This window comes from Gopherus evgoodei, chromosome 8, assembly GCF_007399415.2.
Source record: "Gopherus evgoodei ecotype Sinaloan lineage chromosome 8, rGopEvg1_v1.p, whole genome shotgun sequence".
NCBI lineage: Eukaryota > Metazoa > Chordata > Testudines > Testudinidae > Gopherus > Gopherus evgoodei.
This window is the reverse complement of record NC_044329.1, coordinates 56,631,705-56,652,433: the sequence shown is the minus strand read 5'-3', so window position 1 is coordinate 56,652,433 and position 20,729 is coordinate 56,631,705. Positions and strand designations below refer to the sequence as shown.

Here is a 20,729-nt window from a genome sequence, read left to right as displayed (position 1 = left end):
TGGGGCGTGGGAGGGAGTGAGTGGTGCTCCAGGTGGCGCTCACCTTGGCTCACAGGCTACATGTCCCACAGCTCCTAGGCAGCTGCAGCGGCACAGAAGCCAGAAAACAGAGCTGTAAAAGGGGGAGTTTGAGTGGGAGTTTGGAATGGGAGTTTGGGGGGAAGACTAGGAGAACCAGGCAGAGGAACAGACAGGCTAGTGAAGGGAGTGTGTGGTGTTCTGGCAGTGTTGTGGTGCTCACTGGGTGTTGTTTTGCTGTGGGTGGTGGTATTTTGGTTTGGTTTGTGTTTCTCAGACTAATAGGACTTAGGGTGGGAAGGCTATGAAAGATACAAAGGCAGCAGTGGTAGTGACCCAAGCAGTGGAAGACACAATGAAGATGACTGGTGTGGAAGCTGCAGTATATGCATGATCCTGGAGTGGGTACCTGAAAAGAGTTTAGTCTGCATGAAGTGTTGCCTGATAGAGCTGATGGAAGAAAAGATCTGAGGATTGGAGATGCAGGTGGAAACTTTGGTTGAGTTTTGAAGGGGGTTCGAGTGGATGTTGGAGCAAAGACATGAGGAGGCTGAAGGGAAAAGCTCAGACTTGCAGATGGAAGCAGGACCAAAGAACTCTGAGGGGAGATTGCTGGGTGAGGAAAGTGGATAGTGGAAGCATGTGACTAAGAGAACCAGGCAGAGGAAAAGATGGGTTAGTGAAGGAGAAATAGAGCTCAGGAAAAGAAATAGAGCTCAGGTTTGCGGAGTTGGAAAATAATGAAGGGGCACAGCAGGTGGTCACTGAAGGTGGGAGGACAAGGAAGAAGAGAAGAACAGCTAGTTCTATAGGAAGACGGGAAGAGTCAATGGAGATAACACCAAATATGAGCCCCAGGAGGATACGGGATGGGTTGCAGAGGATTGCAAGGGTGAACAGGAATCGAGAGAACTTGCAGCCAGAGGGAACAGGGGATAGACCGGAGAATTGCACCATCACCAGGAAAAGGCAGGTCTACGTGACTGAAGACTCCTTACTGAGAAGACTAGATAGGCCTGTAACCAGAGCTGATCCAGAGAACAGAAGGGTGTGCTGTTTGCCTGGTGCTAAGATATGGGATGTGGACCTGAGGCTGAAGAGTATCCTAACGGGAGCGGGAAAGAATCCTCTGATTGTCCTTCATGTGGGGACAAATGATATAGCTAGATTCTCGCTGGAATGTATCAAGGGGGACTATGCCAAGCTGGGGAAGACACTTAAGGAAATCGAGGCTCAGGTGGATCTTCAGCGGGATTCTGCCCGTTCCTAGAGAAGGGCAACAAAGGTGTGACAAGATTATGACAATCAACAGATGGCTCAGGCAGTGGTACTATAAGGAGGGCTTTTGGATGTCTGGCCACTGGGAGGCATTCATGGACAGAGGACTGTTCTGTCAGGATGAACTTCACCTGAGTAGGGAGGAAATAGATTTCTAGGATAGAGGCTGGCACAACTGATTAAGAGAGCTTTAAACAAGGAATTTGGGGGAGATGGTTGGGAGATGTCCAGGTAATCTCCACACCAGATTTTAACATTGAGAGGCAAGAAAACAAAGTAAGAAGGGATACAGCCGTGGGTAGGAGAATGGACATACGGAGGAAGGGTAGTGTAGATACCAGTCTAATAGGTGATACTGGTGGTAGAATATCTGGGCCTAATCGGGTAAAGAATGTGAGCGAAGACAATCAGCAAAAATTAAGATGTTTGTACACCCATGCAAGGAGCCTAGGTAACAAAATGGAGGAACTAGAGTTACTGGTGTAGGAAGTGAAACCAGGAATTATAGGGATAACAGAAACATGGTGGAATAGTACTCATGACTGGAGTACAGGTATTGAAGGGTATGTGCTGTTTAAGAAAGAAAGAAAGGCAAAGGTGGTGGAGTAGCATTGTATATCAACGATGAGGTAGACTCTAAAGAAATAAGAAGTGATGGAATGGATAAGACAGAGTCTGTCTGGGCAAAAATACATTGGGGAAGAAAGCTATTAAAAGCTCCCCTGGGATAGTGCTTGGGGTGTGCTATAGACCACAAGGATCTGATTTGGATATGGATAGAGACCTCTTTAATGTTTTTAATGAAATAAATATTAATGGGATTGTGTGATCATGGGAGACTTTAACTTTCCAGATATAGACTGGAGGACAAGTGCTAACAATAATAATAGGGCTCAGATTTTCCTGGATGTGATAGCTGATGGATTTCTTCACCAAGTAGTTGAAGAACCGACAAGAGGGGATGCCATTTTAGATTTGTTTTTGGTGAGTAGTGAAGACCTCATAAAAGAAATGGTTGTAGGGGATAACCTTGGTTTGAGTGATCATGAGCTAATTCAGTTAAAACTAAATGGAAGGATAAACAAAAATAGATCTGGGACTAGGATTTTTTTATTTCAAAAGGGCTAACTTAAAAAAATTAAGGAAATTAGTTAGGGAAGTGGATTGGACCGAAGAACTTGTGGATCTAAAGGTGGAGGAGGCCTGGAATTACTTCAAGTCAAAGTTGCAGAAACTATCAGAAGCCTGCATCCCAAGAAAGGGGAAAAAATTCATAGGCAGGAGTGGCAGACCAAGCTGGATGAGCAAGCATCTCAGAGAGGTGATAAAGAAAAAACAGAAAGCCTACAAGGAGCAGAAGATGGGATGGATCAGCAAGGAAAGCTACCTTATTGAGGTCAGAACATGTAGGGATAAAGTGAGAGAGGCCAAAAGTCATGTAGAATTGGACATTGCAAAGGGAATTAAAACCAATAGTAAAAGGTTCTATAGCCATATAAATAAGAAGAAAACAAAGAAAGAACAAGTGGGACCACTAAACACTGAGGATGGAGTGGAGGTTAAGGATAATGTAGGCATGGCCCAATATCTAAACAAATACTTTGCCTCAGTCTTTAATGAGGAGCTTAGGGATAATGGCAGGATGACAAATGGGTACAAGGATATGGAGGTAGATATTACTACATCTGAGGTAGAAGCCAAACTCAAACAGCTTAATGGGACTAAATCGGTGGGCCCAGATAATCTTTACCCAAGAATATTAAAGGAACTAGAACATGAAATTGCAAGCCCACTAGCAAGAATTTTTAATGAATTTGTAAACTCAGGGGTTGTACCATATGACTGGAGAACTGCTAACATAGTTCCTATTTTTAAGAAAGGGAAAAAAATGTGATGTGATCCAGGTAACTACAGGCCTGTTAGTTTGACATCTGTAGGATGCAAGGTCTTAGAAACATTTTTGAAGGAGAAAATAGAACATTGAGGTCAATGGTAATTGGGACAAAATACAACATGGTTTTACAAAAGGTAGATCATACCAAATCAACCTGATCGCCTTCTTTGAGAATATAACAGATTATTTAGACAAAGGAAACGCAATGGATCTAATTTACCTCGATTTCAGTAAGGAATCTGATACAGTTCCACATGAGGAATTATTAGTTAAATTGGAAAAGATGGGGATCAATATGAAAATTGAAAGGTGGATAAAGAACTGGTTAAAGGGGGACTACAAAGGGTCATACTGAAAGGTGAACTGTCAGTTTGGAGGGAGGTTACTAATGGAGTTCCTCAGGGATCGGTTTTGGGACCAATCTTATTTAATCTTTTAATTACTGACCTTGGCACAAAAAGTGGGAGTATGCTAATAAAGTTTGCGGATGACACAAAACTCAGAGGTGTTGCCAATACAGAGAAGGACCGAGATATTATACAGGAAGATCTGGATGACCTTGTAAACTGGAGTAATAGTAATAGGATGAAAGTTAATAGTGAAAAGTGCAAGGTCATGCATTCAGGGATTAACAACAATAATTTCTGTTATAAGCTGGGGACTCATCAGTTGGAAGTAACAGAGGAGGAGAAGGACCTCGGAATATTGGTTGATCACAGGGTGACTATGAGCCGCCAATGTGATATGGCTGTGAAAAAAGCTAACACAGTCTTGGGATCCATCAGGCGAGGTATTTCCGGTAGAGATAAGGAGGTGTTAGTACTGTTATACAAGGCACTGGTGAGACCTCATCTGGAATACTGTGTGTAGTTCTGGTCTCCCATGTTTTAGAAGGAGGAATTCAAACTGGAACAGGTACAGAGAAGGGCTACTAGGATGATCCAAGGAATGGAAAATCAAAATCTGTCTTATGAAAGGAGACTTAAAGAACTTGGCTTGTTTAGCCTAACCAAAAGAAGACTGAGGGAAGATATGATTGCTCTCTATAAATACATCAGAGGGATAAATACCAGGGAAGGAGAGGAATTATTTAAGCTCCGTACCAATGTGGACACAAGAACAAATGGATATAAACTGGCCATCAGGAAGTTTAGACTTGAAATTAGACAAAGGTTTCTAACCATCAGAAGAGTGAAGTTCTGGAACAGCCTTCCAAGGGAAGCAGTGGGGGCAAAAGACATATCTGGCTTCAAGACTAAACTTGATAAGTTTATGGAGGGGATGGTATGATGGGATAGCCTAATTTTGGCAATTAATTGATCGTTGACTATTAGCGGTAAATATGCCCAATGGCCAGTGATGGGATGTTAGATGGGGTGGGATCTGAGTTACTACAGAGAATTCTTTTCTGGGTGTCTGTCTGGTGAGTCTTGCCCATATGCTCAGGGTTTAGCTGATCGCTATATTTGGGGTCAGGAAGGAATTTTCCTCCAGAGCAGACTGGCAGAGGCTCTGGGGGGTTTTCGCCTTCCTCTTCAGCATGGGGCACGGGTCACTTGCAGGAGGATTCTCTGCACCTTGAAGTCTTTAAACCATTATTTGAAGACTTCAATAGCTCAGACATAGGTTAGGGGTTTATTATAGGAGTGGGTGGGTGAGATTCTGTGGCCTGCATTGTGCAGGTCAGAGTAGATGATCATAATGGTCCCTTCTGACCTTAAAGTCTATTAGCCTAGGTGGAAGCATGGCCAGGCAGCTCTGTGTGCTGCCTCTGCCCACGGGCGCCACCTCTGCAGCTCCCATTGGCCATGGTTCCCAGCCATCCCTTTGCCTAGGAGCCAAGGGTCATGTTGCCTCCTCTGAGGAGCCGCACAGGTAGGGAGCCTGCCAGTCCCACACCAACTGGACTTTTAACAGTCTGGTCAGCAGTGCTGACTGGAGCCGCCAGGGTCCCTTTTTGACCGGGCGTTCCAATAAAAAACCGGACACGTGGCAACCCTACCTGGGACTCACTGCACTTCACCTAACTTGAGAGGCATCAAGCTCCAAGGAGCTGTGATGCACAGGGGGAACGACATCTAGCCAAGAAAAGTCCAGCAGCCAGGTGGAGGATCATCTGGCACTGCCCGTGGACCAAAAGGGTCTTTGTTCAAGTCTCCTTGGGGGTGTTGTGTGTTGCCCCAAAGTGGCAGGGGCTCAGGTAGTTACTGGCTCAGAGCTGCAGAGACAGTGGCTGCTGCTGGTAGACAGCTGTACCTTCTCCAGATTCACTTTACATGGAAAGATTTGAGTCAGGAAATCCCCTGCACGAGTCTTTACATTTTGGCTAAATGAAGGACTTAAAAGAGTGAAAGGAAATCCATGGGCCTGGATCCATACGCAATGGGGCCTGTGCTGCATTCTCCTGGCTGACAGCTGGTCCAGCAGATATGTTTCCAAGGTCTCTGCTGCCTGCCTCTCCCTGGGGTTCGAAAATGCTCTTGTGAGCTTCCTGGGCAATAAATGGAACTGCAAATTGCAGGAGAGATGCTCTTCATACTGTCGAGAAGCCACCAAAAGCTCTTTATAACGGCAAACAGATCGGCAAGTGAAAGCTCCATATCGGAGATGAGCCTGAGCCAGACCCAGACAGCCCCAACTCTCTGAGCTGAATTCACACAGCCCAGCGCAGCAACTCAGGCCCTTCTCTACCAACCTGAGTCTAAAGCCCCTGAGAGGGCCCTCTGCTCAAAACACAAAATGCCCCACCCCCCGAAAACACTGAAAGTCAGAGCCACATGCCTAGCCCTGACAATGACAGCCCAGCCCTTTAATCACTGTTTGTATGTTTTTAAATGCACCCATCCCCCTATCATCTGGTGCCTGACAAATTAAAACCAAGCAACACAATAAATGAAACTGCTACATTTCTGTATGGTTTGGCAGGTGGGCTAATGAGATCAAACATAATGAGGTAGAGAGATCCTGCAAAGAGGTTTCAGATGGCAGTGAATTACTGGGCAGTCATTTGGACCTTGGGTTAACCCTCATTACAGTCCAGCAGGATGAGACCTAGCAACTAGACAGGATGGGAGCTGACAGAAGAGTGGGCTTGCTTGCTGAGAGAAGTTAAGCCGCCGGAAAAGGGGGTCTAGATCACTTTTAGGGATGCTTTGTGTGAATTAACCAGCCAAAAGAGCTGTGCAGGGATGGATTCATCACTTGTTTAGGGACAGCGAGAGGGTCAGATAACTAAGAGAGGGTTAGGATGGCTGGGGAGGAACTGGGTAGCTTGTTGGGGGTGTTTGGGGGTGGCAAGAGGATTTGGCACACAGGAGAGAGGGACAGTCATTCCTTGGAGTGAGGCACAAGGGCACAGATAAGCAGTGAAAGCATTTGGCACCTAGAATACGGATCTTTTCCCCAATCTCTCCCCTCGAGAACTGGGTAGTTCTTAGAGCTGGCTGACATTTTTCATTGAAACATTTTTTCAGAAACTCAGAAAATGATGTGGGAGGCTGATCTTCACTTCCAGTTTCAGGTCAGCGAATGCCAATGGGATTTCTAAGGACCGAGCTGTAGCTTATCTAGTGGGTGGTGCAGAATTAAATGTCACTTGTCTAGAGTTAGGATTTGGGTGGCTGAGGCTGCTGCACAACATGGACAAACTAAAACACAATAACCCTCTGACAGAAACGAGGGCATGATTGCAAGAAGCTAAGGGCCACGTGCTCACACTTCCCAGTTAAAGCACCCCAAACACGTGCCTTCAGAGCACAGCATCCCCTCCTAGTCTGACAAGGCACACCAACGTAACTGTAGATGCACAATTCAGCCATCACAACTGGCCCGAGTAATATAGTACATTGAGTATTATAATTACATAGCATCTTCGGTCCCAAAACATTTATACAGCCCCCAAGCCAAAGTCTAGTCCTGCTGAAATGAATGGCAAAACTCCCACTGACTTGTACAAAGATCACTCCTCGCCCTACTGAAATGCAACCACCTCTGGGGTGGAAACAAAACAGCTATCCTACACTACAGCTACCCTACCCTCTGCTACAGTGAGCACAGCAGAGAACACACATTTAAAACCACAGGGGGAATTCAGGCTGGCAGAACAGAATTACAGAGAAGTTACAGCTGGAGCTGGAATTTAGCCATACGCTGTATTCCTGTATTAGGAAGTTGTCCCAGATGACTCAACTTCATGAACTCTACAGATAAGCACACTCGTCCTGCATATGCTGCACTGCAGTACAGCAGGCAGGCTTACTCACCCATACTCTGCTCAACCCTCTTCCTACAGCCGGACAATCCCGGAGTCTACCAGCATCCCTTATGCTGAATCCGCTTGCACTCTCCACCTCACCACTCTCAGCAGGAGCAGGATTTTAGCCCATTTATCTGTACAGGTACCTTAAAACAAAAGTTGCTATATAATAATACCCACACCATTATATTGCCAGCTGCTTATTGCTCGTTTGTTCCCTTCCATTTGCACGTGTATGTGGACAGGAGGGGCCAAATCATCCTGGGAACACTGGAAGCGTGGGCGGCCAGCCCTCCCCTCTCAGACTGGATTTATTTTGTGGCATAGCTGGACTTTAGGAAAGGAAAATTTCAATTTTCAAGCAGACCAGGCCAGCCACAAACTAACTGCAGACAAATCCATTCCAATCCAGTCCTGCCTGCCGGGTAAGCTTTTGGTCTGCACTCGCATATCCTTAGTGCATTTGGGTCCCAGTTCAGTATAGCATCTAAGCATATGCTTAAATCCATCCTAATTCAGCGTAGTTAAGCATGCTTTGCTGGAGAGGGATGGATTGCTGAACCAAGGCCTGAACAGCCTAAAACCGAAAGTGAAAATCAGCCTCCTACCTCAATTTCTGCATAAAGGCCACTGAAAGGGAGAAGAAATTGTTGATTTGCTAAATCAGTTCTTTGGGTCCTCTGAAGGACTTGTGCTGGGTACTGCACATTGGGGACAGCACACATGGCTGATTACTTATGTGTTTCCTTTGAAGATTATCACTGAAAGACAGAAGACAGAGCACGTGCCTAGAAACAGAGCACGTGCCTAGAAACACACCTTCTGAGGGAAAATAAGTCCTGTTTACATGAAAGCCATGTCATATAGAATAAACGCGCTCCCTCGTCCTCCTCCCACAGACTGAGATGCTATGCACGTGCAGAATTGCAGAGCTATGGGATAGGTGGCAGAGCCATGGGAGAAAAATGGCATAACCATGCAATAAACTACACTGATCTTGCTCCTTCATTCCCCTTGCTTGCACTCTGTCCACTAATCCATCCTCACACCAGGATGACTTCTAACAGCCGAAAACCTTGAGCAGCTCCTCAAATCAATCTGCCACAGAATTGTTTCTTCTTGCCCCTAAATGTCGAATTTCTCCCTATCATAATTAGACTGGGCAGAGGCCCCTTGACAGGTGATAATCATTCCTGATGCAGGGACAGCTCGATGGCCAAATACTATGTAATGCTGAAGTGCTAGAAATGGGAGCTTTAAGGGCAGATTTTTAAAGACTCAAATGGGAGTTAGGTGCCCAACGTTCACTGACCTTCCAATGTGATGTGGGTGCCTAACCCCCATGGCTCCTTAACCCATTGGAGAGGGGAGATTCTCAGCAAGATACACAGCATGCTTCTCCTAGCTCTGGAAGGTGATGAGATACTGGGTCTTGCAGCCATGACATTTTTATGGTTAATAAAGCTCATTTTAAGTCCTGTTGCACCTGGCTAACAGGTGAAGGGATACAATAAACAGTCCTAATATACCTGTCTAAAACTTGCTCCAAATGGATTTTTTCTGTACACTGCATGGCATAATGCACGATGGTGTAATGGAAAGGTTGAAGAGGCCCTTGGTTTGGGTTGAGCTGACAATTAACCCCTGAGTAATGTAACCTTCTCAAGACAATGCTAATAAAACCCCGCTTGCATGACACTGTCCCATTAGGTACTTCATATGTATATTTTAAAGCTTCTCAAAGAAACCTTCTTCAATCCATATGAGATTGAAGGCACAATGATGGTGCCAATCTGTTTGTGACTTGGGGGAGAACATTCTGCCTAGAACTGCTCCAGAGTGCCCGTAATTTGCCAGTGGAAGAGTAGGCAGCAGGCCACGAGGCAGGAAGGTTAAGATTTTGGAAACTGACTGGGGTCTCACAGCTCATGGCAAATTGAGAAGAGATGAGAAGCTAAATCCTCCAGTCCTGCACCTGAACTTGGGAAATAAAGGATGCTGCCCTCATTTTTCCCAGTAGGGACGTGGGGACTGGATTCAGTCTGTAGCATTGCCTCTGCAGGAGATCTTGAAAGGCTAATATGCCTAAGTGTCCTAAGTGTCCCTCCATGCAGCGATGAAGCTGCTTGGGGAATGGGGAGGGGAGAAGGGCTCAACCCCAATGGCCATGCTTTCCATCTGCACCTTCCACCCCCTCTCTCTACATCAATTAGTCTGGTTTTGAAAAGTACTGTGCTCACTCCTTCAGTTTCATTGTTCGAGAGGGTGGATGCATTTCCTCTGGGTCTCTTGGGTTAGGACTGGGCTGGGCAGAGATTTATGTACTTATCTGCATCACCTAGCCCTGCTCAACTGGCACTAGGGTGGCTCGTTAGGGAAGAACCTGCTCATGTTTGCCAAAGCAGTCTGCCAGTACACAACACTTTCACACTCAGTCAGAACAAAGGGGCATCAATCAGAACCTGATCCAAAGCCCACTGATATTTGTGGGAACACTTCCACTGACTTTGGAAGCTTTGGTCAGACCCCTAGTGCATATTCTGTCCATGCATCAGTGAAACGCAGAGGCACCTGAACCGCAAGGAAGAGAGTATGGTGCCAGGCCAGCCGCACACATGAGAGGAAGTGGGGAGGTATTGGTGTAAAGAGATATTCCCACTCCTTTCTCTAGATTTTCATAGTCCCATAGCCCAGCAAGGAACTCAGATAGGTGTCCAAGTGTAAACCGTGAAGTGGTAACTTCTTTGGCACACACTCAGACCCTCAGTCTAGCTGGTGCTCAACCACATGCAAAAATCACAGCCCAGCAATAAAACCGCCACTCATGTTAATATCTCCTGGGAGGCGTTTCCTTTTGTTTTAAATCCACCTACAACTGTATTTTGCATTTCAAACAACAGGTCTGCCATCTTCCAGGGAGGGGGAAAGGGGCCTGACCCAGCCTCGTTTGTCCAACTGAACAAGACGCAGGGTAGGAAAAATACCATACTGTAAGTCAACAGAAAGTGTTCGCCTGCTGGCTAGAGGTCCTGCGGGAGAAAGGTGGCCCTGGAGATACCGTGCACCAGCTGACTAAAACAAATACCTGCATGTGTATATCTTTATATATACAGCATATAAATATATATACACACACATACCGTATATACACACACACACCTATAGTTCTCAGTATATAAATAATATATGTATGAGCAAGGTGGTTACATTCAGCAGCATTGCCCCCAGCCCCTCCTCCCAAAATCTCCCCATGGTACAAGCCGTTTTGTTTTGGTTTCACCTGAACCCATCCCCTCCCACCATGCACAGCAGCGGCTGGCTGTCTGCTGGGCTCCGGGACCACCGCCCGCCCCCACCCCACCTTCCTCCTGGTAGTTTTGTCGCTAATGCATCTGGGAAGCAAACCAAAAGCCACGGGCAGCACAAGAGAACCCCAGTGATGGCGTCCATTTCTCTGGAAGGGCACCACATCTGTCTCAATCCTCCCACTCCGACTTCCCAAGGGAAAAATGAAACATGCCCAAAGCTGCCTGCTGGGATCTTTTGCCAAGCTTCAAGGGACCAAGGCAAATACAAATAAATCTCATGGTCCTGGCTGCTTTCTGCTGAGTTTTGCTTGGCAGCGGATCCATCCTTTGGTTTCCCATAGGCATAAAGTCCTGTTTTGCTTGGGAGGGGCATTTCCATGGTTTCCACACTCATCCCACTGGTGCATGAGCCTTACTGGACCAGAGGTGTGCAAGCGAATCAAATGCTTCTTTGTGCAGAAAAAATGTGAGGAGGGGTCAGTGGGTTCAAAGTTTTTTTGCACAAAGATTTTATTTCTCCTGCATTTGATTTTGGGTTCATTTCATTCCCACGCGTGGCGAAGAGCATGCAACAGAGGGAGGGAGCGGCCTCTAGCACTTGTCATCTTCTTCCGTATCACTTAGCACGTCGATGCTAGCCCCACACATCACCCCCTGCGCTGCCCCTCTTCTCCTTCTCCTGTAGTGCCCATTGGGCATCTGCCAGCCGTGCCGCAAGGGAGGGGCTGACCCGATGGTGTTGGAGCGGCCAAGGCTGGTGGCAACAGCAGCCTCAAAGGTGAGTGTCTCCTCCTCACCGCAGTCTGAAGCATGGGAGTCGTCATGCAGGGCCAGGTATGGCTCCGAGATGTACCGCTGGGGGGTGGAGTGCCGGCTCTGCTTTCCCTGCGGAGAGCTGGAAGACTCGGTCAGGCAGGTGTCATTCGTCTCCAGCGCCTGGGAGAATAGAGGGGATCCCGCCTCGCTCTCATCGGGTTGTGGGGATGTGTCACCAGGGTGCCGCATCATGGAGGCATAGGAGAGGAGTGGCCGTGGCTTCGGGGGGACCGGAGGGAGTTGCCGGCGACCTCGTCTCGGGGTGCTGGTGTCAGATATAGAGGGGATGGAGCTTTCACTCAGCGAGCCCGTGCCCTGCAAAATAGAAGGAGACAAACACGTGTACAGCACAGCTGAGATGGGACGGTTTGGTCAAAAGCTGCATCCTGCCCCTTCAGAAGCCCCTGATGAAAAGCAATCTCTCCATGGGTGCGTCTTCCCTAGGAGATAAGGTTTTCTTCTTAACTCCAGTTAGCCACGGGGAAGCCTGGTCTTGAACTCAACCTGCAAACTTCTGTGAATACTCCAATCTGCTTTGTCTTCACGAGGATTTTACCTTGACTTACACCTGGGCTACACCTAAAATTCCTTGCTATATTGCTCAGAGCTATGAAAAATGTCACTCCTTATGCAATGGAGTTAGATCAACCTGAACCCACTGTAGACACCGCTAGGTCGACGGAAGAATTCTGGTGATGTAGGGAAGCATCTACCCTACAGTAGCAGTGCCACAGCAGTGCCCCTGTAGTGTAGACACACCCATAGCTAACTCGAGTTAAGAACACACTGGCTACATCTACATCACACCACTGCAGCTGCATCGCTGTAGTGCTTCAGTGTAGCCAATCACTACAGAGACGGGAGGGGTTCTCCCATCGGTGTAGCTAATCCACCTCCCTGAGAGGCAGTAGCTAGGCTGACGGAAGAATTCTTCTGTCGACCTAGCGCTGTCTACACCAGGGGTTGGGCGGGCTTGACTATATCTTTGAGGGATGAGAATTTTTCATATCCCTTAGAGAAACAGTTATGCTGATGTAGCTCTTCAGTGTAGACCAGCTTCTAGTGAAGACAAGGCTTCAGGAGATCAGAACAGAGTAAACAGAGATGGAAACTGTCTCAGCTGCTCCCACTTTCCTTCAGTGATCTCACAATGGCGTGCATTGGGCCTCACAATCATTCATTTGTGCATTCACAGTCCTACACTTGTTGCATCACAAAAGTGCACCGGCAAGGCCAGGGACGGACGTCTGCAACCCCACAAGGTGTCAGTGGTAATTAATGGCGTTCTCAAACACACTGACAAAGAAATTGTTCACATGAACAGGTCTGATTCTCCCCTGCCGTGCTGCTTAGGCAGCTGTTTGCACTAGTGCAAAAGGGCTGTTAAATACTACCAATAAGAATGGTACCATTTCACCCCCACGTATCATGGGTGTAAATAACTGGACAAGGGGCAAAGCCATGGAGAAGCTGGGCCTGTGTCTTGGTGGTAGTGGTGGTGATGATATCAAAGAAAAGGCAAAAACCCTTAGACTTAAACAGGGATGGGTTGAATGTGGCTGGGGCTCGTCTGGCAAAGAGCTACACGGAGGGATGGTGACTGTTCCTCAGCTACTGGAAGCACTGCAATGAGCTTTCTCACTGATAGCACTTGGCATCACCTGGTACTATTAACATCACCACCACCAGGTCCCTGCTAGATTTACAGAAGAGGCACTGTGATTTCACAATGGCAAACCACACAGCTTGCACTAGGATAACACAATAACACCCACTGTGGTCTAGTGGATAGAGCCCTGAATGGGGACTCCAGGTCACGTCACCTGTCTGTGCCCGTGTTTCCCCTCCCACCCATTGTCTGTCCTGTCTAATTAGCTTGGAAGCTCTTGGAGGCAGAATCTGTCTCTCGCTATGTGTTTGCACAGCACCTAGCAAAATGGGGCTCCAGTGGCAGGTAGGACTTTTCAGTGCTACCGTAATATACAGAATAATTGACCAGTGGCTGCCTAACCCCAGAGATAGGAGTGCAGGGATCTCCGTGGTTTTGCAGATTTCTGGGGAGAATGGTTGCTTGCCTCCTTTCTTGCCCCAGGATCTCTGCCTGGAACAATGGTGTTTGGGCTGCTGGTTTCATCCCTACCTGCCTGTTTGGCGTCTGTGATCTGCCCTCGCTGGGTGACCTGGACTGGCGTCGGACAGGAGACTCGCCATCTGCCTGCGGACTCCTCTCCTCCGAGTTGCAGCGGGAGATGTCTGGGGATAGCAGGTGCTTGCGTTCTTTGGATCGTCCTCGTTCTCTTCCGCCCGAGCGATGTGTCTCGGACCTGTGGCCTGGGGAGGACAAAGCAAGACTGTAAGGCTCCCCAGTGGGACAGCTGCTGCAATTTGTTCAAAGTGGGGGTCCAGAGATCACAACCAGGCTAGGTGGGTGCTGTCATCTTAACTCTAATGTCCAGAGCTCTCGCTCTCTCATACTCTCTCCATCCTGCTAACCCAACACTTCCTCTAGGCCAGGCAGGTGAGGGGCAGTCCTCATGCCTAGGATCCTGTAAGAGCTCCCTCTGCCTCACCAAAGGAGGAGTGTATCTCTACTGCCTCATATCTTCTTACACCCTCCTCTTCCCCCTGAGCAAAGTGGTTGTGACAGCCGTTGTGATTAACTTCAGTTTGCAATGGCTCTAGTCATAGCATGGAAATTGCTCCCCTCTGGATAGTTAATGACCTCTTTCCTTGGGGCTGACAAAGTCTTTCTCCTTCCTCCTTCTCCAGAGCCTCAGTGCATCCTCTGACACCATGGACCACTGTCTCCTCCCGCGGCACCTTCTGAACTGTACAGCTCCCTCCTACAATGGCTCTGCTCTCGTTTTATAGGGCTCTTTCCTCTCTGTCTCTGGTGGTGACTCCTCCTGTGTCAAGACACCACCTTGACTGAGCCACAGAAAGCTCAGTTCTCAGCCTGCTGCTATTCTGTGACTTCTCCTTCTCAGTCAACTTATCTCCACCTTTATGCTTCCCTAAAGCACCACTCTCAGCTGGATGGACCTGGCAGTGCATTTGGTGAGCCTCACCCCACATACCTTTGACCTGTCCGAACCAAGTAAACCCCAAAACTCTGTTGCAGCTTCTTTCAGGGGAACGCCTGGCCATCCTCAAACACAGCTCTACCTCCCGCCTTCTTGGCACAGACCTCCCATTTGCCTCCACTGCCTGTAATCTTAGCATCTGAACTTTCCTTCTCCTCCCACATCTCCCGTGCCTATAAACCTGCCCATCACCAGCTCTGCAATGATGCCAATGCAAACTACTGCCTGACTTTCAGCTGAAATTCTCATTCATGCCTGAGCCATGGCAACTCTCTTCTCCATGACTCTGCCGAGCCCCATCTCACCAGACTCCAGGAGGTGCAGAATGCTGCAGCCCTTTCTCCATACAGTTCCAGTGACTTCCCAGTCACGTCAGGATCCATTTCACACCTGGTTTCTCAAGTCTTCTATTGACTGACTCCAGCTTAGCTTACAGACCTGATTTCTCTCTACTTCTCACCCCTTCTTGGGGAAGTTCATGGACATACACCAAACGATTCTGCCATTTTGTTTTGGCCCATCCCTGCATAGCACCCTCTTCTCCTTCACCTAAACAGCACTTGCCAATCAGAAAGCCAGTGGCACCAAACTCATCTGGTGCTGCAGTGAATCCTTTGCACCTATAGTGGGAGCCAGAATTGAGGATCTGCAGCCACTCATGTAAGGCAGGGATGGCAAACTTGTACTACTGCCAATCCTGATGCTCCCTGGGACAGAGGATGGACAGCACTGCTGCTGTAGAAGAGGGCTGGTGGCTCAGCACAACTCCTGTACATGCTGCTGACGGTGTGAAGGAGCAACAGGAGACCAAGATGGGGGTGGCCTCCTTCAGAGTTAGAGGAAGAACAGCCCACACCGAGTAGAGCTGAGCCAGATGGACACTGGAGCAAGGGCCTGGTTGGTAGCCCAATCACAGGGACTTGAATCTGAGATGTTCTGTGGCTCACCCCAGCTGGAGGAATGCTGGACCACAGTGCGAGGGACCCCAGGCCAAGACCCAAACATGTGACACCAAGTGTCCTGCTGCAGCTGTTCTGGAACCTCATTTTGGCAACTCTTGGACTGCGGGTGCAACTCTTATAGAACACTATTCTTCCCTGGTCTGCCCGCTGCCCCCTCTGCTTGTCCAGCCCCCGCCACTTTTCTGTCATCTCCACACCTGGTACAAGGTAGCCTTCCTCTTTACAGCACCTGCATCTCTCTGGCTCATGGACTCTCCATCTGTTTTCAGATTTCATAAAATATATGTCTCCCTTGTCCATATTTCTTAGCAGCTCCCTCCCCTCCTTGCTCCTTGTGGCACTCTCCGAATGTATAATTTAATCCTGTATATTGTCCTGGGGCATGTCTTGCATGGAAGAGCAATGCATGATGATCAAGTTGGATTGGACTGGACTTCTAGTTCTTGATTCTTTACTATTGTCTTTGGGCGGCATGCCCCACGACTCTGCCATACCCAACAGTAATACTGACGCTCGGACTGCAGAAAGTAGTCAATTACTCACCCAAAGAAGATTCTTGTACTCTGGGAAAGAACCCCCCTCACCTGAGTCTGCATTCAGGCGGCGAGCAGACAGCTGCAGCGAGGAGTGGTAACTGCGCCGGCGTGACTTGTACGTGTTTTCACTGCTTCGCTCCATGGAGAACTCATCCAGCCAGGAGCTGTTAGGACGCTTGTCCCGGATGGTGGAGAATGATCGTCTCATAGAGCTTGTGTCTGTAACCACCTGGAAATGCACCCCGTGGGATGATTAATGGAAGCCAGCAGCAGCGGCAGGGGGAGGCAGAAGGACCACTCTGAAGTCAAGGCGTCTAATATCAGAGAAAGACTAGTACAGTCTCTCCTGCTCAGATACTTTCCAGAAGGGAGTGCAGGAAATTTAACAGCAAAGGCCCCAGAGCTGCTCCAGCATCTATCACTGAATTAAAAAGCTACGGCCAGATTCTCACCTGATGTCAATCCGCACAGAAAAAGGAAGAGCAAAGGAAATTCAAAAGGGAAGAGAAAGGAAAGCTCCTATTGGTTTATTTGCTCCCATGTCTCTCTCTTTTCAATGTATTTGCGTGACTACAGCCATATTTCCATGTACTTCTCTTTGGCCTGTCCGCTTTTCACCAGCCCACCATCCTGTCCTTCATCTCCTGCCTCTTCCCCATTTGCCCTCACTCTCTCTTGTTGCTCTTATAGCCAACTACCTGTCCTTCTAACTATATACACTCTCCATATCCTTCTCTCCCCCTTACACCATTTCTCTTCCATCCCTCCTTCCTTTCTGCCACTTTATTCCTCCCCATTCCCTCTCCTCTCTCATCTCAGGTTTCCATGTTTCCATGCTTTCCCTCTTCCTTTCACCATTTCCTTCCCCTCCTTTAGTCCATCCCTTATTTTCTTCCCTCTCTCCACTCGTCTTCTCTTGTTCTTTGCCGCCCATCAGTTGTCCCTGCTTGTATTTTTTCTTGCCTTACCTCATCTGCTGTTCCCTCCTCCATCTTTGGATCCATTCTTTTCTTTCCCTTCTCTCTCCCACCCAATCCCCTCTCCTTGTATTTCTCTCCCTTTCTCTTCTTGTGCCTTCTTTCTGACTTGCTTCCTGCTGCCTCCCCTTGCTTCTTGTGCATTTTCCCCTTTAAAACAAAGCTATTTCCTTCCATATCCCTCCAGTCCCTTGATGCTGGTGCCACGTTGCCTCCCATCCCCACATTGTGTTCAGCCATTCCTCCCAGAGGTAGTCAATCCCCTCTATGCCTGATGGTAGAGCAGCTTCTGCATCCATTTGGACTGTCTCAGCCTATTTGGGGATGGTTGGGCAGGCAGTATTTGGGAAAGATACAACAAAGAGCCATCAAACATCCACCCACTACCAGGTGCCAAATTACCAGTTCACTCAGTAGCATCAGCAGAGAAAAGTTCTCCTTATCTCCCCACTCCCCAAAGGGCCACCGTAGACAAGCGATGTAGATTTAACCCAAGGAGAATACTAGGAACATTGCATCCCACCCCTTTTGGCATGGAAGGGCCTGTTAATACTGTCCCCACTACTGAAGAAATGTGAGGTCCTGATACTCCATGCCAAAGGGTTATGAAAACAACCCAAGCTTTCATGTCTTGGTCAAAACAGAATACGAGACAAACAGACAGAAAAGCCAGGCAGACAAACGAAGAGATGGAGCATGACCCAGACTGATCAGGACAGACTGCCCAGGGCCAGACAGGTGTGTACGTGTTCCAGGACAATGGCAGAAGGAGGAAAGCAGAGGTTGGGTAATTGTCAATACAAATATTTGCCAAGTGGGGAGGGATACTTTGAAAATGTTGCATGTTGAATGAAACACCCATGAACCAGTCCTGCTGAACGACAATGGGGGTGGGCTAGGGGGAGCAGAAGGATGGTCCAGTAGTTTGGGTTCTATCTTGGGAGACCTAGGTTCCATTCCCTGCTCCACCACAGGCGTCCTGTGTGACCTTGGGCAAGTCTCTCTGTGCCTCAGTTCACCATCTATACAATGGGGATAATAGCATCACTTTTCCTCCCAAGGGTGTTGTTAGGATAACTATGGTACAGACTGTGGGGTACCCAGGTACAGTAGGAATAGGGGCCATGTCATCCCCTAAGATAGACTGTTTCCTAATGCCATCCAGATAGAGACCTGCTGGAAAAGCACTAGTGATACCTAGCACACCGCAGTAGGGCCTGGCAATGCAGCACTAAACATCTCACAGGGAAAAATATGGGCTCTCTTTTCATTTCAGATAGCTACAGCTATGTACTTCCACTTCCGCTTGTCCGGCTATGGTTTCGCTTGGTGTTACCTGGGGATCCACAGTCAGGCGTGGCATGGAGGAGGCCCTCCCAGATACAGCGCGCTCCTGAGTGTCCACGGGGAGATAGTTGCCACGGTTAGAGGGCTGCACGCTTTGAAACTCTCTAACCTCTGGCTCCTGGAAATAAACACACAGCCAAGCTCGTGGGATTTTGTTTGATTAGGTCATCACTCCTCTCCTGCCAGTGTCTATGTTCCTGTTGGACTGGGAACCGCTTGACAGAAGGGGAACCCACCTCTTTCAAATCTCAGAAAGAGCGCAGATTTTTAGTTGGCCAAACATTGAGAATGGCTGGATTCAGTATTAATAGAAGTTTCAGTTTCAGGCTCCATTACAGAGACCCAGCTCACAGGTTCCTGCTCTGGCTGACACCTAGGCAATCTTCACTACTTTTTTATTTTAGCAATGAGAGAAGGAAAACCAAGACTGATTTTTCTAGGTCCCTGGAATATCTATCCTTCTATTGCTTAGTTTTCTTTTATTTCCTATTTTTAAGCTTGCAGAATCTTCTCTGTTTTGATTTTCTAAAAGGTTTTTCCAGTCATGTCCAAGTTAAATGAATCAGAAAGGGCTCAATGTCTCATTTGAATATTTTGGCTAATTTCCAACTTAAAAAATCTCTTTTGTTTTGGTCAAAGAGGAAAAACGGAAGCAAGTGCTATTATTTTGGGTTGCCAAGAAGTGACATGAGATAGATGTAGGTCGTCACTAGGAAGTGACAATAGAAGGGATGAATTCAGAGGCCCCCTCCTTCATAGCCAGCAGTCTCCATGAAAGGTTGACCGGGAAGTTTCCATTTTTGGCTGAAGGACTGAGTTGTATGGAGAGGTGCCGTGTGTGTGATACAGAATTCACAGAGATAGTGCTACAAACTCTGAGAAGCATACAAATCAGACTGGAAATGTACAGTGATACAACACTGCAGTCCAACAAGAGTAAGAGTGGTGTCCAATGCACACACGTGTACATATATACACATACACAGACACTAGTGCTGCTGACCGGAATGTGGGCATATGTGTATGTTCACGTTTGTGTGACACAGTTCAACAGTTCAGTTTTGATAATGGACACCAGCACTGACAACAAGATGAACACGAATCCCAAAGCAGCCGATACCATCGTTCAGCACAGGGTAACTCACTGAAATGAGAATTTAATAAAAGGAATTGACCTGTGAAGAAAAGGATAGTTTACTGCATAATATCAATCCATTGTACTACAGCATCACAAAGTCTTAGAGCACCTCCCAATCTGTGGTATTTCCTGTGCACTCTTGTCCTGGGCCTGGAAACAGAGAGAGGAGGAACACTGGGCTGCTCAGACTTTTTAGAAATGTAGTTAAACAGCACCAGGCACATGGTATCCTTCGTAGCTCTGATAAACATCGGGCCAGATTTTCAGCTGCTGTGAACTGGCATAGCTCCAATGGAGTCCTGCTGATTTACACCAGCTGGCCATCTGGGTCCACCTGTCAATATGTGGAGTGTGTACATTTTGCATCCCCACACTCCCTACAAACCAGGCCTGTGCACGATCTGAAGCTCCATGCCCTGGGCATAGCTGAATGCAATCCTTTCCATCTTCAAAGTTAAGATGGATTTGATTTTAAATGAGGGAAGAAGTAGCAAGAGAGTTGGTATTATTCCTTGGACCAGTTGTTCTCAAACTGTGGCCCGCGGGCTGCTTGTGGTCCAGTCAGCACAGAGCTGTAGCCCATGTGACATCCTCAGGGTCATTCAGGTAGTACTGGATGCGGCCCACATAACTCATTGTGGGCTGCATATGTGGCCCACAATGGAAACAGGTTGAGAACTACTGGACCCAAGAAGGTTTTTGAGCGGTGTGCATGTGTGTGGGACTGCCCACGGCACGCCAGCAGGATGGGGCAATAAAATTGGAACTACCTTTTGGAAACAGAGCAGGGAAGCGGTGCTGAGACCATAAAGTAAGTACATTAAAGACAGGACTTTGGTTTACCAGAGATTGCTGCTCCTGGAACTGCCCATGTGTCGAATCCATACAAGCCAGTTGGAATATCTCTTGAGGAGAGAGTGGACTCAGCGACGGGTACCCACTTCGGCTGCTCCTGCAAAGATATGCCAACTTCAGAAGGACAGAGAGAGAGAACAAATCTTCATGCTGCGATCACTGATGGCCTCTCTGACTTAAACCTCTTAAAGAAAAAAGGTGACCTCATTTCACTCAGCACTGCATTCTCAAAGTTCTCCTGGCAAGAGGCGCTCCTTTGGTG

At 47.8% G+C, this 20,729-nt stretch overlaps 1 protein-coding gene across 1 annotated transcript in view; it reads right to left on the bottom strand.

The window, feature by feature from the left end:
* Nucleotides 1-4,956: 4,956 nt before the first annotated feature.
* The window catches only part of CACNA1E (calcium voltage-gated channel subunit alpha1 E), a 315,028-nt gene continuing 299,255 nt past the window's right edge, over nt 4,957-20,729 (bottom strand). The window contains 5 exon segments of the mRNA XM_030572681.1: nt 4,957-11,884; nt 13,710-13,900; nt 16,199-16,379; nt 18,464-18,592; nt 20,456-20,564. Coding sequence (XP_030428541.1) covers nt 11,345-11,884; nt 13,710-13,900; nt 16,199-16,379; nt 18,464-18,592; nt 20,456-20,564 — 1,150 coding nt within the window. The 3' untranslated portion in view covers nt 4,957-11,344.